The sequence below is a fragment of the Pavona decussata genome, unplaced genomic scaffold (genome assembly GCF_977016875.1).
Source record: "Pavona decussata unplaced genomic scaffold, jaPavDecu1.1 SCAFFOLD_102, whole genome shotgun sequence".
Classification (NCBI taxonomy): domain Eukaryota; kingdom Metazoa; phylum Cnidaria; class Anthozoa; order Scleractinia; family Agariciidae; genus Pavona; species Pavona decussata.
In genome coordinates, this window is record NW_028145517.1 from 5,192,866 (window position 1) to 5,208,434 (window position 15,569).

At 41.5% G+C, this 15,569-nt stretch overlaps 1 protein-coding gene across 3 annotated transcripts in view; it reads left to right on the forward strand.

Annotated features, from left to right (window-relative positions):
- The first annotated feature begins 74 nt into the window (after positions 1-74).
- Positions 75-15,569, forward strand: part of LOC146471816 (uncharacterized) — a 32,005-nt gene continuing 16,510 nt past the window's right edge. The window contains exons 1-3 of one of the 3 annotated variants that reach the window (XR_014866709.1): positions 75-361; positions 5,727-6,695; positions 10,033-13,824. Coding sequence is in view for 1 of the 3 variants with exons in the window: in XM_085120374.1 (XP_084976500.1) it covers positions 5,813-6,695; positions 10,033-13,064 (3,915 nt within the window). In the remaining 2 variants the exon portion in view is untranslated. Of the gene's footprint in view, positions 362-5,726; positions 6,696-10,032; positions 13,983-15,569 lie in introns of those variants that run through there. The other 2 variants (XR_014866710.1, XM_085120374.1) reach the window with 2 other exon arrangements.

Below are 15,569 nucleotides of genomic sequence, written 5' to 3' on the forward strand. Positions count from 1 at the left end.
ATGTATCACGAACCCTGATGTCACAGACAGAAACGAACGAAAGCGCATACAACTTTCAAAAACACGTCAGATAGACTTTATCCATGTTGAAAGATACTCACCGAACTTGTACTAGTTTAGAGTTTCTTCTGGACAAAAAATTTTTTGGTTTCAGTAATTTGTTTTTCTCAGTCACTCTGGAGTGTCACTACTATATTAAGACAGGCACTGAGCCAAGGAATTTGAGAAGTTGATAGCCGTGCTAACACCCAGACCCTCTGCAGATAAAATTCGTCTGAATCCGCGCAAAAATTACCGCACCCATACGAGATCACACAACAACGAAGAGGAATTACTGACAAACTCAAACCTTTGGAACCTGGTGAGTAAAGTGCGATCCATGCCATCTGTTCTGTACTTTCAGAATGCTTATGAATTCGATTTGCATTTACTGTGGCACTGTCGAAATGTATTCCGATTAATTGAGCCATTTCAAGTTACGCCTAGGTTTGTTTGTCATTGATCAGCCGCGCGCCACAGCTCGCAAACGAGCGTTTGATTTTAATAGTTGTCCTCTTGCTTCATTTTCATTTTCTTCCACGTTCTACATTGCACATTGTTTTTAAATGAGGCAAAATTTACGTAATTAAGGTTTCATTCACGCCATTTCCTCTGCTTCTCATGTCGGAATCCGGAAATCTCTTCAAGATGAATACCTTTTCCCATTCAATGAGTTCATTTATCATTGAATGTGCACGTTTTCCCGCTTAGAATAGCAGTGTTTATCTTCATGATTAGTGTGTCTTTTTTATTGCGACTGAGTGAATTCTCATAGTTCACTGAAGGACTGCATGCTAGTTATGAAACCTTGTATCCTTGCCATGACAACAATGGTGCTGCAATTTATGTTGGAAAGGCGACCGTGCACAATCCTTTGTTTTAACGTTCACATTACAGTTGAATGTCTTAACAGGAACATTTCTATTGGTCAGTCGCTCAAACACATTTCAAAATATATTGTGGTTTGTGTATGGTCAAGGCCTGAAGAAGGCGTTTGTCAGGCTTATTCAGAATTTGCATACTTTAATGTAAATAAATTGTGTGCACGCTTTCAAAGCTGCAATTGGATACGTGCTCGTGCGGATCACATGATTGCACAACGATGCAGCCGTACGGTTCGGCACATGTGCATGGATCAAAATACTTTTTTATCTTTGTTATTTCTGAATTTAAAAGTCTCACTTACATGTACTGGAGCAATCACTGCATACCAAGCAAGATGGTGGATGACCAATTAAAATTCAATGAAAATGTCAGTAAATTACACCGACACTATTGATATTGAATTTAGTGTTGACCCGAAGGATTGATTCCACGGTTGATGATTTTACAAGTATTTGCATACGAAATAACACAATCACCTGAAAAATATAATCCGTGAAATTTTCAGAAGCAAATTTGCCACCTGAGTTATCTACTCGCTTCCGAATGCTTCATAAACTATGAATTAAATCAAATGGGCTTGCGTCATCGCTGGCAAGAGCGAAAAAAGTATACTGATTCATGCACATGCGCAAAAACAATGGCACCCTAAATGTTTAGTGTTTGGCTTTGGCCAGTGGAAAGGGGGGGGGAGCCATCACGAAAAATCCTCTATTCATCAATGAGAATAGGAAAGGTATCGTGAATAGGTGTCATGGAATCAAAGGGGAACAAACACTTTTTTTTGGGGGGGGGGGGGGGTGGAGGGCTTACGAATCTACAGGGCCCGGTGTTTCGAAAGCCGATTATCTCTAATCCACCATTATAAGATAATCGAGGTTTTCAGCTCGCTCGTTTAAAATGGCTTGAAAGGGCTAATTTCAGGATAAAGGTTAAGAAAAGTGTAAGTCAAAACTGAGGGACAAAAATCTTTGGGTAAAATCTTTTTTGATCAGTAACCCAGTAATTAACTCGAATCAAAGTTAACGTTCATCCAGGATTAGCTTAATCGCGCGTTGAACAACTGGGCCCAGAGGTTTATATATAATTTGAGCCACCGAAAAAGAAATTGGTCCGACTTGAGGTGGGTGGGGTGCCCTAAAAATATCAAATGTGACGCCCCCCTCCCGCCACATAAACACTCCCTAAGGTCAAGTAAACAAATGAAGCGAGTGTTCGTGCTTCCCAGTAAAAATGGTACGTCTTTTCGTTATCAGTAAATGGCGTTTATTTTTTCGCGTTAAATGTGGTTCGGCTGACAGCCATGATTTCGCGTAACAAAGTGAGCCGATTAAGTAATAATTGTCAATGAACCCTTATTATGTTAGGTGTCTTAAGCATGAAATACGCAACAGATTCGACATCATCCAAATTTACGGAGAAAGGATGGATGGTCACAGCGCTACACGAAGGCCAAATAGACTGCCGCTATAGTGAAAATACTCCAAATAGTTGGACAACATAATATTTTTTCGGCCAACTTGCTAGATAAAAGCAGGACTTCGCTTTCAGTCCAATTTTTGGGGGGGAGATGTGCCGCTGGGACTCTGAAACCCTTACCCTAAACCAGACCAAGTTCAGCTGCATTTTGCCAATTGCCAAAAATCCCTAAAGAACCAAAGACCAAAGAAGACCAAAAATCCCTACCCTATCCCAGATTCGCAATTTTTCGGAAACTCGGCCGAACTTAACACAGTCCGGCCAAAACAAAATCTTCTACGTGTTCAACAACAACTAAAACACATTTTTTTAAGCGAGTCTAGACTTAATTTTTCAGGAATTGATTTGTTTCCTGGAAAATGATACCCTAGACCGAACCTCTCCGATTTCTATACCCTATCCCAGATTAAATTGCTTGAAAACCACAACCTTCACGACGGCACATACCTATATAGCTTATACAGCTGTTTCGACAAAGGCTGTCCAAAAAAGCGTAAAAGCGTACGCGACAACGTGGAAAGGAAGCCTGGGAAATACCCAATGAATTCCATTAAAAGCTCAGTGCCCGCCATCTCAAGTCTTGTACTGTGGAGGCATTATGGTATGGTATGGTATTTCCCAGGCTTCCTTTCGGCATTGTCGCGTACACTTTTACGCTTTTTTGACAGCCTTTGTCGAAACAGCTGTATATGGGCGGGCGCAAACTATCGAGCATTTTATAAGGAACGTTCATGAAAAAGTGCTTTTTACATCGCCCGAGCGTTGAATGTTTGGTTGTAATGTGACAATCCATCGAACAGAGCAAATTGTTCAACTGCTCTAAAGCGGTGATGTATGTGTTCTGACACAGTAAAGACATCAATGCTAGTTAATTGAAATCACGAAGAACTTTTCAACGACCACGAACACGAACACGTTCACTCAGCAAAGGCAAAAGTCTCTAAATTCTGGTTAAGTGTCTGGTTGTGTCTGAAGGATTCTGGTAGTTGTAGTCAAGTGACACCGTATTGAAAATTTCCTGTTAACAGTACGTACGTGGACGTGGACACTCGTTGTTTTCACTGTGTTTTAAATGACTATTGCTGGAAGCATCTAGTAGGATACCCGACCGTACATTAACACGACTTCTACATCTCTAATGATAAAAATAAGCGAAAGAAGTTTTACACTACGTTTCGACGACTCCATGTCGTAGTGTAAAACTTCTTTCGCTTATTTTTATCATTAGATGTTTAACTAAATCTAATCAGAATCTTATTCTACATCTCTCTCGGATAAGTACATGTACCATCTGGTAGCAAGGAGACACCTTTGGGAGCTGGCGGAGGATGGCGATCCTAAACGGGACACGACCTTTCAGAAACCAGCACGGCTGAGGGTGTCGAATACCTCTGTGAGATCTATGAATACAGCACAAATTTTTTTTCTTTTTTGGCTCTTTGTATTTCTCATCTGTCTCAGTATAAAGACCATGTCTGTGGTTCCTTCGTTAGCTCGGAACCCGTACTGACTTTCTGGTGCATTTTCCTCAACTATTGAAGGGATAAACCTGTTCAGCAAAATGCAATCTAGGGTCTTAGCAGCAACAGAAAGCAGGATGATTTCACTATAATTTGAGCAGTCCGATTTTCTCCTTTGTTTGTTCTACCGGACGACAATGACTGCATCTTTAAGGTCCTGAAGAATCGCTCCCTGTTCCCAGCATTTGGTAAACAAATCTTGTCACCTGCTAATCACTGTGTCTCTCCCATTCTTGTAAACTTTTATTGAGATGTCATCGATCCCCGGTCACTTACCAGGTTTCAGCTGAGCTATGGCTTTCTCGATCTCCACTTTGGTGGAGACTCATCAAGGTGTCTCTTTAATTCAGCTTATGGATCTTGGCGTTGGTCGCTCAAGAGTCTCTCAAAGTGTTCAGACCAGCGTTCCATGTCTGTCAGAATTGTTGTCAAATAAACAGAGTGGGGGTGGGGGGGGGGGGGGGGGGCTTTAAGTGCCTCGTAGAAGGAGTGCATGTCCTCACGACAGCATAATGTTGCAGTTTTCTCTGACAAAGCTGTCCAACAGTTGTTCTGGATGGATCGCACGCATTTGTTAGAAGTTGTTTGTGGTGGGACCGTTTCTTTGCTAGAAGCTCTCTGATTTCAGAATCTGATTCATCGAACCAGTACTGGTGCTTCCTGGTTGAGAAGTAAACTACTTTGAAAGTGGTCTATTGTAGCACATTTTCAGCTGTGTCTAATGATCTTCGGGGTCAGTGGTTTAGCCTTACTAACAGCTTGGCTTGGAATTCAGCTTTTACCTCTGGAATGCCGAATCTATGCACTTGCAACTTTTTATTTTGAGGGTCTTTTCTTTTGAAAAGGTGAACACAAGACAATCTTTTATTGGGTCTGGGAAGCCTAGTTCTGTCCCCTCAAGGTTTCCAAGTAGCCATGCATGACCTTTTCTTTGTCCAATCTACGAACAAATATACAGACGTTTGCATTTCGCCTGTTCGAAGTCATGCCAGCCGGCACCCCATGTGCAATTTCAATATCCTAGGGCAGCAAACAACTTCATGAGCAATTTGCTCAGATGTTATGGCTAGTATTCCCACAATTTTGATGCTGAAATGACAGCTGTATGCTTCGAAAGCGTCATTGGATGTCGCAATCCGTTAACACGTGATCGAAATTTCATTAACTCAGTTTTGTGTTAAGTTTCTGAATTTGTTTGTTGGCTTCATATTTAAAATAAGCGAGCTCGTCAGATTTATCAGGGACAAATGCAACGCCCAGTGATATTTCCGTCTCGGCTTATTGGCCATTTTGCTCCGCTTTCTTCGATGACAATTCTTCGAAAATCCTGCCGTCTCTCGTTTCATTTAGGAATCTCTTTACGCGAGGCTTGACTTTCTATCCGCAATTTGTCGTTCCCGGTCATAATCAGCAATGAAAATGGGACAAGTTAATGTATAGTGTCCATAGCGTTCGAACACACGTCTCTACTTCTAACGAATGAATGTTCTTTTTGTTATTTAAGGAGGGGAAATTGGGTTTGCGCTTGTGGTGGAGACGGAAGTGGGTCGTCGGAAGTAAATCGTTCCTTTTTACATTTTTGTATTTGTTATTTGTTTCACATGTGCAATTGCATCCTTTGTACCTATTCAATAGATAACGCCAGAGAATGCTTCGATATGCGATTTAAACTGAGCACACATCTCAATTAATGGTAGCCAATAAAAGTGATTGTGATATTAAGAGGTTAAAAGCCTGCCTTATACCACCTTCGTTGTACGTCCCATGCCAGAAAAATTCTAAGCAGTGAATTTTCCCATTTTGCAGGTCCTCGACGAAATTGACAATCGCTTGAACACGAACTATTCCGCTCAACTAAAAGTATTGTAACGACTTGATAGAAGAAACTTGCAATGGCAACATTTTCTTCGGAACAACTGAACTTTTTCAAGTTCTCTACTGTTGTAATAGATGAGTTTCCAGTTGCCCTGCGTCGATCGTTCGTATATATGTGGGACAAAAATGTCGCCCCAAAGCCTGGTTCTCAAAGATGGGACGACTCATCATCGGTTCGGAACATGTTCCTGAAGAATGAGGGTGGAAAGACAAAATATGTGCCAACATCTAAATCCTACATGGAGTGGGACTGCACCGCTCTATTTGAAGCCACTCTTTTCGCTAAAAGCTTTGCCATGCCAGACGGGAAAGGAGGTCTTGCTACCTTACACAAACAGTTCGTGAAACCACGTGCTTTATCCAGCAGCGCGTTTCATCCTTCTGTTTTGAGCCTCGTTGGAAACCAAGATGAGACGTTCGCTTTAGCGCTGGATCAGCTTCGGTTACTACGAAACACACTTTGTCACCAGATCAGTACACAGAAGATTGTCAAGGCATCCTTTGACCGTTACATTCAACTGGCAAAAGACGCCTTTGTTGCACTTGGGCAAAGCAGTACCAAGATAGATGATATTGGAAAGCTTGGCGAACTTGACTTCCCCACTGCCAGGGTCCATCAACTGGAAGAAGAGCTAAGGAGAGAAAACTTTAAGCAGATCGAAGATAGTCTGAACCAAATAGAATCCCAAGTAAAAGATGTCGGGTCAGATGTGGAACATGTGAAAACCGGGGTAACTGATCTGAAGACAAAAGTGGAAGATGTTGGGTCAGACGTAAAAACTGGAGTGACAAAATTGCAAGACGTGAAGGCTAAAGTAGACAAAGTGGAGTCGGTCCTTAAAGACGTAAAGATAAACGTTGGCATCATCAAAGAAACAATAGAAGCGGGAATCGCAAAAGGTAAGCTCCGTTTGGAGAACCGTAGTGTTTGAGAACAGCGTACGGTGGTAGCTTTAATTTAGAATGTTTCAGAATTCAAAAAAAATTCGCTCTTCGCGCCCAATAATCTTTGGTGACACGTCAGGGGTAGGAGGGGGGAAGGGCGGGGGTTTGCGTTTCCACAGACATAGATCTGCCACTGAATCATCGTGTTATCTTTGTTTGTGTTCTGACTTTGTTTTCTGCTGGAATAAATCAATTGACAAAGATAATATGCTGTTGCAGGAGTTGTCGCGATAGTTGACTGGCAGGTAATGTTAACCAAAACATAAACCACATTGATCTAAACATGATTTAAATACCCAGTTTCACAACACAATACTGTGACGTGTATCTGTACGTGCGCCTGTAGTCAGCGCCAACAGCAAATCTGGAAAAATATTGAAACGTAGTATCTCCTCATGATGATGCCCTTCCTGTGGAAACATTCCTAGCTGTATCTATGCAGGCCCGTAGCGGGGGGAGGGGCAGGGGGGGGGGGGGTTGAGCCCCCCCCAGAATTTTTGGAAGTTAAAAAGCAATGTGCCTAAAAATATATAATTAAAACAAATTAATGTTGAATTCTGATACTGCAAGTCCCTTTTCACAACCTTGAATAGTCTGTTTACTACCTGTCAGTTTCCTTCAATAGCAGGTACTCCTATCTTGTGAATCGGAAATAAGAATCAAAGTGAATTGAAATCAACCAATCTGAAGTTGTGAAAGCTGTCGAAATAAGCTACTTGTTTTCTAAGACATCGGCTCATTTTAAGCAAAACAAATGTCCTTAATTAGTTTATAACAATTTAGTGTTCCCGCGTTGTCACACAAAAAAGCCACACAAATATGTCCTTAAGACCAGAGACAAATAATTCTCCTGCAGTCGGATTCTTAGTTCTCGATTCCAAATTTAAAAAGAGAAAGAAAAACTTGTCGTCGTTTGTCTACGTCCTCCTTCAAACGTGAAATTAAGAAACTTCACGTAGTAGTCCACGTTAAAGAAAAGGCAAAAACATGTACCTAAGAGTGTGATCCAGGTGCAAAGTTATTGTTTTACTTACTAAATCTACCGGGTTTTTTTGATGTTCTCGTTGCATTTTAAATTCCCAAATCGGTCTGTTTTTGAGTGGCAGAGGGGGGGGGGGGGTAGTTTTGTTTTACCATTTTGCTAAGCCCCCTCAGTTGTTTTAGCCTTGCTACGGGCCTGCTATGTGTGTGTGCTATTGAGATTGAGGGGAAATCAAAATGACTAACGTTAAGGCCCTTCTCGCGATTTGCAAGATTGGTTGCCTATTCATTGCCTTGACCCAAAATGAAAATTAGGTTCTACTTCGGACAACGTTGACTAAAACAAAAAAGCTGCAAAACAATTGACAATTATTTGACGAGGAAAAATATATATTGAGCAAAATATCAATATTTGTCAAGCCAAGACCAGCTGCCAGTTGGCTTGATAGCTGGGTTCGAATCCCATTCAAGCCTAAATTTTTTCAGGCTTTCTTTTTGCAACTGCTTAAGTTGCGTACTAACTGCGAGGATCTTTTCTCTATGTAGAATATTATTTGCAGCAAAACACAGTTGGACAGTTTTGCGCATGAGCAGACCATTTTTTGTAGGTAGTTGTCTGCAGCTCACGTGGTTTGCTGTCGGCTTATGAAAAGGAAGAAAAATGAATCGAATGATAAATTCTTTTCAGGGCATCTTCCACTAAACAACGTTTCGCAATTTTTTTTTCACAATATTTGAACACGACATTTGCTTTAAGAGCAACTAAGTGCTCATCGAGAGAGCTTACGTCGGTATCCCACATAAACACACGGCAGAGACGGACTAATGTAAAGGGCCGGCTAACACGAGTATAAGTTAAAAAAGAAAACTGCAAAGCTAATCTAAGAAAAACGATATGAATGGGAAATAAATGACTGAACTTGCTCGAATAAACGAGCAATCGACTAAAATAGCAAATCCGGAGGACCAAACAGAAAACATTTAATCTTTTTTTGTCGGAAGCCAGAAGCCATTTATCTCCCGGCAGGTGGGCAGCAGAGGTAAATAAACCATATGTTGAGCAGCATGCATTGGACAGTACAAAAAAATAATGCCTAACATCTTCCACAGGTGCGTTGCAGTGAGGGAGAGCCGGAGAAATAACACAAATTTTAATGAAAAGGTCGTGATTAAGGGTACTATTGTTAGATCTAGAGCCAAAGTACAAGGGATTACAAGATGAGACACTAAAATATAAGCAAAAGGATTAAGCTTAAAATTACCGACTGATGAGGACAGTCTAAGTTCTAAAGGCAGGTTATTCCATAGCTGGGTCGCAGAAGACAGTGCAACATTGTGTCGTTACGGGGCAACAAAATTGCAAGACAAGTTTCAAGATAAATTGTCTACTGTAACAACGCCTTTGGAGTCGTTGTGGTACTTTTTAGGGTGTGGCCGGGGGACGAAAAATATGACGGAAATTATTTGTTAGGCGTCGGCCAAATTTATCAGCAGACCAGTTGCAGGTGCAAAAAAAAATCGAAATTCCATTACCTTTAGTTTTTTTTCTTATAATTTTCGACGTCTTTTTTAAATGACTCATCCCTGAGGATATAATATGTGTTTTTATCTTACAGTCTTTATTCTCATACACATCACACACCGTAAAATTGTTGTGACGGCTCTCTGCTTTACACTAGCTCGGGAATTGTATTGTTATACTTTACGCCGCATTCATTAAAAGTGAAATCTGTCGGATTATGCCAGCATAATGTTGAGCATAATACTATATCTGGAGCATCAGGCTAATGCTGGCATAAGTACTAATGTACTTTCCAGTATAATGCTGTTGTTTCTGAAAACTGTGTAAAGTGTACGCAAATTTTGCCACTTACTCCAGCTAGAATGTACAAAGTTGATAAAAGCGGGAATATTTTAGGAACTGGATACCTTAGACTCGTACCCAGTGCATTTTGGTATAATCGAAGGCCTGGTTATCTCTTTATGTCGGGCTTCCAAGCTTGTACAGTGTTCGTGGATTGGCATCATGGCAGAATCAGATAATTCAGACAGACTAGGAATGTTTAATAACTGGTACGGTCCTATGCGGGGTGGGGTGGAAGTGTCATTTTAGTCCGGCATAATTTGAGCATCATACCTCCAGCCGAGCATAATTTTGAGCATGATATCCTGCTTTCAGGGGTGGCGCCCGAAAGCATAATACTCTATTTTAAGAGCATAATCCGACAGACCCTAGCTGAAAATCAAAATCTTTTATTTGAAACTACCATTTCATTGTGTAGCGCAACTAAAACAGTTTTCTCTCTCCAAGGTGTACTCTTTCTGGACTCATGTATGCCTGGCAAGATTCCACACTTCGTTGGTCGCCATGACGAATGTCAAGCAATCATTACTCATTTAACAGATGAAGATACTCGACTGGTTAACGTCTGCGGTCCGCCAGGATTTGGAAAAACGTCTGTCGCCATAAAGGTTGCACATCACCTACATGAAGACATAAAGATACCAGTGTACTTTGCATCCCTTCGTGGAATGGAAAGTAAAGACGAGTTAGTCTCAAAGCTGCTCAGTATGCTCACCGATGCTAAACAAGGGCCACATGTTTCATCCTCTCATTGGCTTATTCAGTGTTTACAGCAACAGAGAAATCCTTTTGTCTTAATCTTAGACAATGCCGATGACTTACTTGATTCAGACGATGCCAAACGGAAACAGCAAGTGCTCAGTTTTATCGAAGAGATCCTTGCGCAGTGCAAAAACATCAAGCTTCTCCTAACGACTCGTGAATCTCTAAACTTCTTAAGCCTTACTCTTCAAATCCACATAGAAAAAATTACTGTACTAGATAAAGCTTCCTCGGAATACTTAGTGCAGGGCTTGTTACCAGATGTCTCGGAAGATGATTGTAGCTTCATAGTAACAGAATGTGGCCAAGTTCCTCTGGCCATGCGATTGATGTGTAGCATGGCGAAAGAAGAAGATGTTTCTATTAACGAGCTTCAAGAAGAACTGAAGAGTTTACCACTCGTTGCAGTTTTGGACGATGAAAGTTTCCCTGATGATGCTCGACTGAAGACCATAATTAACACGTCTTTCCACAGACTTTCTCCTCACGAGAGAAAAGCATTTGTCTCACTCGCTGTTTTCCCTGGGCGCTTTAGAATAGAGGAGGCTACAGCAGTGTTAGACCTAAAAACCGAGCTACAAACCAAGAAAATAATTCGATCACTGGAACGAAAGTCGTTAATAGATTCTGTGGACAACTTTAGCTACTTTACCATGCATTCACTTCTGAGATCCTACGTTGATGAAGAGAGAGGCATTGACAAATCAGTAGAAGCAATATTTCTTACTGCACAGCTTCAGTTTTACGAGTATTATATCTCTAGGTTTGAGCTTGCCAATGAAAAATTTTTAAAGGGTCCTTCGAATGAAGCGTCTTTAATATTCGTTGATGAAAGGCACAGCATTCTTTTATCCCTTACTCATGGAATAAGAGATGACAAGCTCTACCGTAAGGCCGTAGACGTGTTGTGTAAGGCGGAATTGTTTCTCTTTGCTGTACTGCTTGATGAAGAGATATGGTTTGAGCAGCTATACGACATAGCGGTACAAGAAGCACAGAGGAGGCAAAACGTATTTGATGAAAGACAGTTGCTGGCCTCCAAATCCTTTCGCCATTGGGGCTGGTTCTCTTTGGGCCATAAAAGTTGGGAGGATTCACTGTTTGCTGGCTGCACCAATAAAGCTGATTGGCCAGCAAAGCTGCTATGTTATTATGGCGTTCATCAGATGCTTTCTTTCCAAGATTTCGACTCCGATTGCGATTCCGAAGATGACAAGGGTGTATCGTCTATTTTAAATTCTTTTAATCACCTGAGTAGCTGTGGTGATGATATCCATTTAATGGGACTTGTGTACTTGATGTTTAAAGACGAACTTGAAGATGAAGACACTGAAATACCGTTTCAAACCGCAATACAGAATTGGAACTGGACCAGAATTCCTTGGCTGCAAGTTGAAACAGAAGATGAAAATGAAGATGAACTGCTGAAGGCTGCCGTAAAGGAAGATTTTTTATTCCTCGAGACAATTATGAAATTATATCCCAATGAAGATTACTTGAAAGATATAGCATTTCACAACGTGGGTCCGGCATTGTCTAGAAAACTGCAGTTGCATGGTGAAGACTTGGGCGTTCATTTAATCATGGCGAATCATATGCTCAAGGAATTCGGAGAAAATCAAGAGATGTGGGGAGGGTTGTTGAACGAGGAATATGTTCACTACTGTGCCAACCTGGGTAATCCTTTCCTGGAATTCACAGATGGAATTTTAGAAAATGGGTTTAATTCCTTGCAGAGCTACAACGCAGCAAAGCACTTAATGGAAATGTTAGCTCATGGTGTTACCCTGGAATACTACGGTAATCCACCAAATGATTTCTTCAAGGACCTCTTTGATGCGATTGGAAAGGTGTTAAAGGCAAACGAAAATGTTTCTGAAAGAGACTTTGTAGACCTTGCAAGAAGCTATGACAAACTTGCCATGTTAAAAAGCGTTTTCGGCGGCGACAATCCCGAAGCAATAGAGTTGTATCAGCAAGGCACGAGGGTGAGAGAAAAACACATTGGAGACCATGTCGACACTGTATCAAGTCTGACAAACATAGGATGCCTGTACTTTGAAATGAAAAATGAAGTCGAAGCTGGCAAGTCATTTCAAAATGCTTTGGAACTTCGGAAACGGCTGGATGTTTATGATGATGTAGACACTGCAAGCATTTATTCTTCCTTTGGAGAAAAGCACTGCAATCTTGGAAACTACGAAAAAACTCTTGAAGCTTATCTACAGGCCATAAAGCTTAGGCTGAAACATCTTGGGGCGCATCCTCTCACAGCTCAATCCACTTTTGAGGCAGGATGTGTTTATCTTGCAATGGAAAGCTACCAAGAGGCCCTTGAGTTTTATCAGCGAGCTTTGGCTATGAGACTAGAGTTACTTGGCGAACACAGGGACACAGCCGAAATCTTTAATCTCCTAGGAAATATTCATTTCAAGATGGGTGACAATGTGTCAGCTGTTCAGAATCTTGAGGCAGCGGTACACATGAGATTAAATGTGCTTGGTGATCACGAAGATACAGCGACTAGTTATCATGATCTCGGTGAAGTGCAGCTTGCTATGGGAAATCTCAGTGGAGCCTTGGAATCCTTCAAGGAAGCCTCACAACTGAGGAAACAACTTTTGGGGGAGCATCTTGACACCGCCAAAAGCTTAAGTCTGCAAACTCTTGTCCATGAAGCTTTGAGTGCACAAAGAGCAGACTGGGGAACACTATGAGACAACTTGCAGAATGTGTACTTGATTGCATATGAACCTCTCGGTTCGTTTACCAGCACGCGATGCCCTTAACCAAACAAAAATGTGATGAATTTGAAACATCTGATGAAGACATTTGAGTTATCTAAGTTCTGGTAGCCCAGCAGTGACACGAGACTCTTTAACAAACAGGGTAAGGAATTGGCAAATAAAAGAATGGTTTTCAGTTGAGTGTCAAAAGTAATTTCGCATTTGCTTTGGTTTTACTACGCTTTGCGATTGGTTAGGAAAATTCACGTTACCCTCAAAACCAATGAGAGGCCGGTTAAAACCAAAACTAATCGTGACTTGCCCGCTCGCTCGCTAGCGTTCTCCCGCGCTTTACGTCGGTTGCATGTATTTGCTTCGAACATGGATTAGTTCATTCCATCATTTGCGTCCGTTGTGATTGGTCGGAGTTGTTACTTTGCTTTCGGTTTCACGACGCTCAAGTGTAAATCACTCTTAACAGATCATTATAGTTTAACGTAGTGCGGATCAACCTGTGCAGTTGCTAAACGTAGCTCTTGTGATTCACAATGCAATCTTATTTAATAATGAACTCGCTCGGCACCAGAATGTAGCTAATACTATGTTCTTTATTCGCTGAACGTCAATCGAATGAAAAATAATTTCAAGTCATTTATCCTAGGCGTGCGGCTGTCAAGTGACATCGCAGTGAATGAACACTGGACTATATGATGACTGTAACAACTATTCCTCGACAAGTCTGCATTTGCAAGTTTTAAATTCTCGTTCGTGTGTTCCGCAAAACTTGTCAAGTTGACAAGTCTCCTTATTATTTAAAGGAGCAATATTTCCAATCATTCAGTGAATAGGCAAAAACATATTTGTTTCGATGGAAACGTAAATACAATGGTTGAGTTTTGTAAACGATTACTCTGCCTGATGCACAGAGACTAGTATTTTAATTAAAAATATCTTTGGGGGCAAACTGGCCATTTTTTTTTTCAAGTTCTCCCAGTGTATTTTAGACAAATCTCGGAGAAATCTCTTAATATTTTCATCTCGATGCTGTGAGACGATTTCGTGTTAGAGAAGAGGTTCTTTTTCAAAAAAAACCCGAGCAATTTTGACGAAATACACAGAAATCGCCGTGGCAGTGCCCCTTGTCAGTAACTCTTTACAAGTGAAGAAGTCGACTGGCTTTTTCAACCAGCCTAAAGGACACTTCCGGTTTTATCAGACAGCTACCGTTTTCCCCTGAAGCGCATTTATCCTTTACAAAAACATTGTAATCCAAATCAACGTCCGATAGCCCTCGGTCTTGGTTAAAGGAGTCTTGCGTTTTACGAGACTAAATTTTCAGTGTCCCTTTCGGAGTATATATAAGAGGGAATACATCCAGCGTTATATCCGAGTTAGTTATTCGCGAGAAGAGAGAATGAAAGAGCACGACAGGGATATACGACTCGCCCGTATACAGACCTCCGCCGTTTTGAGCACGCCCACGAGACCGGCCATCATCCGAGGGAACAACTTCTCGCCGGAACTATGAGGATCGAAATGCACCAATCACAGCCAACCATTGTGATATAAATGGTGCCGCGTAACTAGTCGACCTCATCACCTGATGAAGACTAGCAGTAAGCAGTCGAAACGTCGCGGTTTACATCTCAAAGTGACTACATCGTGAGACAAGCGATAATACACTTATTATTAAAAAGTTCAGTGTTCGAAAGTCGATAGCCTGCAGTACAAGCGTTTCTTTTTATGGCCGAGTTCCATTAACATTCGTTTGTTCATTGGGCCACCATCTTGGATTCCAAACGTAGGAAGCAGGAACGAGTCAAAGGGGGCCTTAACAAAATATCTCGGCGTTTATTGTGGGGGGGGGGGGGGGGGCAATGAACAATCGCGTCCTGGGACGAGTTGCATAAAACTTAACGGCGGGCGTAAATGCTACCGTCAGACGTTAAAATACTGAATGTGACTGGGATGAAGGTCTGGCGTTAGCAGTCACGCCCGACGTTTAATTTTATGCAACTCACCCCTGGAGAATAAGTGAAACCTGATTTTTATTCTAATTTGATAAGTTTCTACTTTCCATAGCTGTAAAAATTTAATGTGACAGAACGAACATAGTTTTCTCCTTAATCAGTTTGCTTAAAATAACAGCTTTTTTGCTCTGCCTAAATAATAAAACAGTGCCGTCTTTCTCCTCTGGGGTGGGTGTTTATTAACCCCTCCCCACCCCTCCCTCTTCTTCTACTTTTGCTTATTCATTCCATTTCCGTGTTCGCGAGACACACCATCACACTTTCCTCAGTGACTAAACCACGAGCAGCCCTTCATTTCTCGCAGGACAGTCGAGTTAAAAGACGAGAAAAGAAGGGACTGGTAACTTGGGTAGTTGGAGGGGACGGGAGGGAGCCCCGTGCCCCCCTCTTACCTAAAGGGCTTTTAGTCTACCGTGTGACCAAACATTCCGTTGCTAAAACAACATAAAAGAAAACATATTGGATT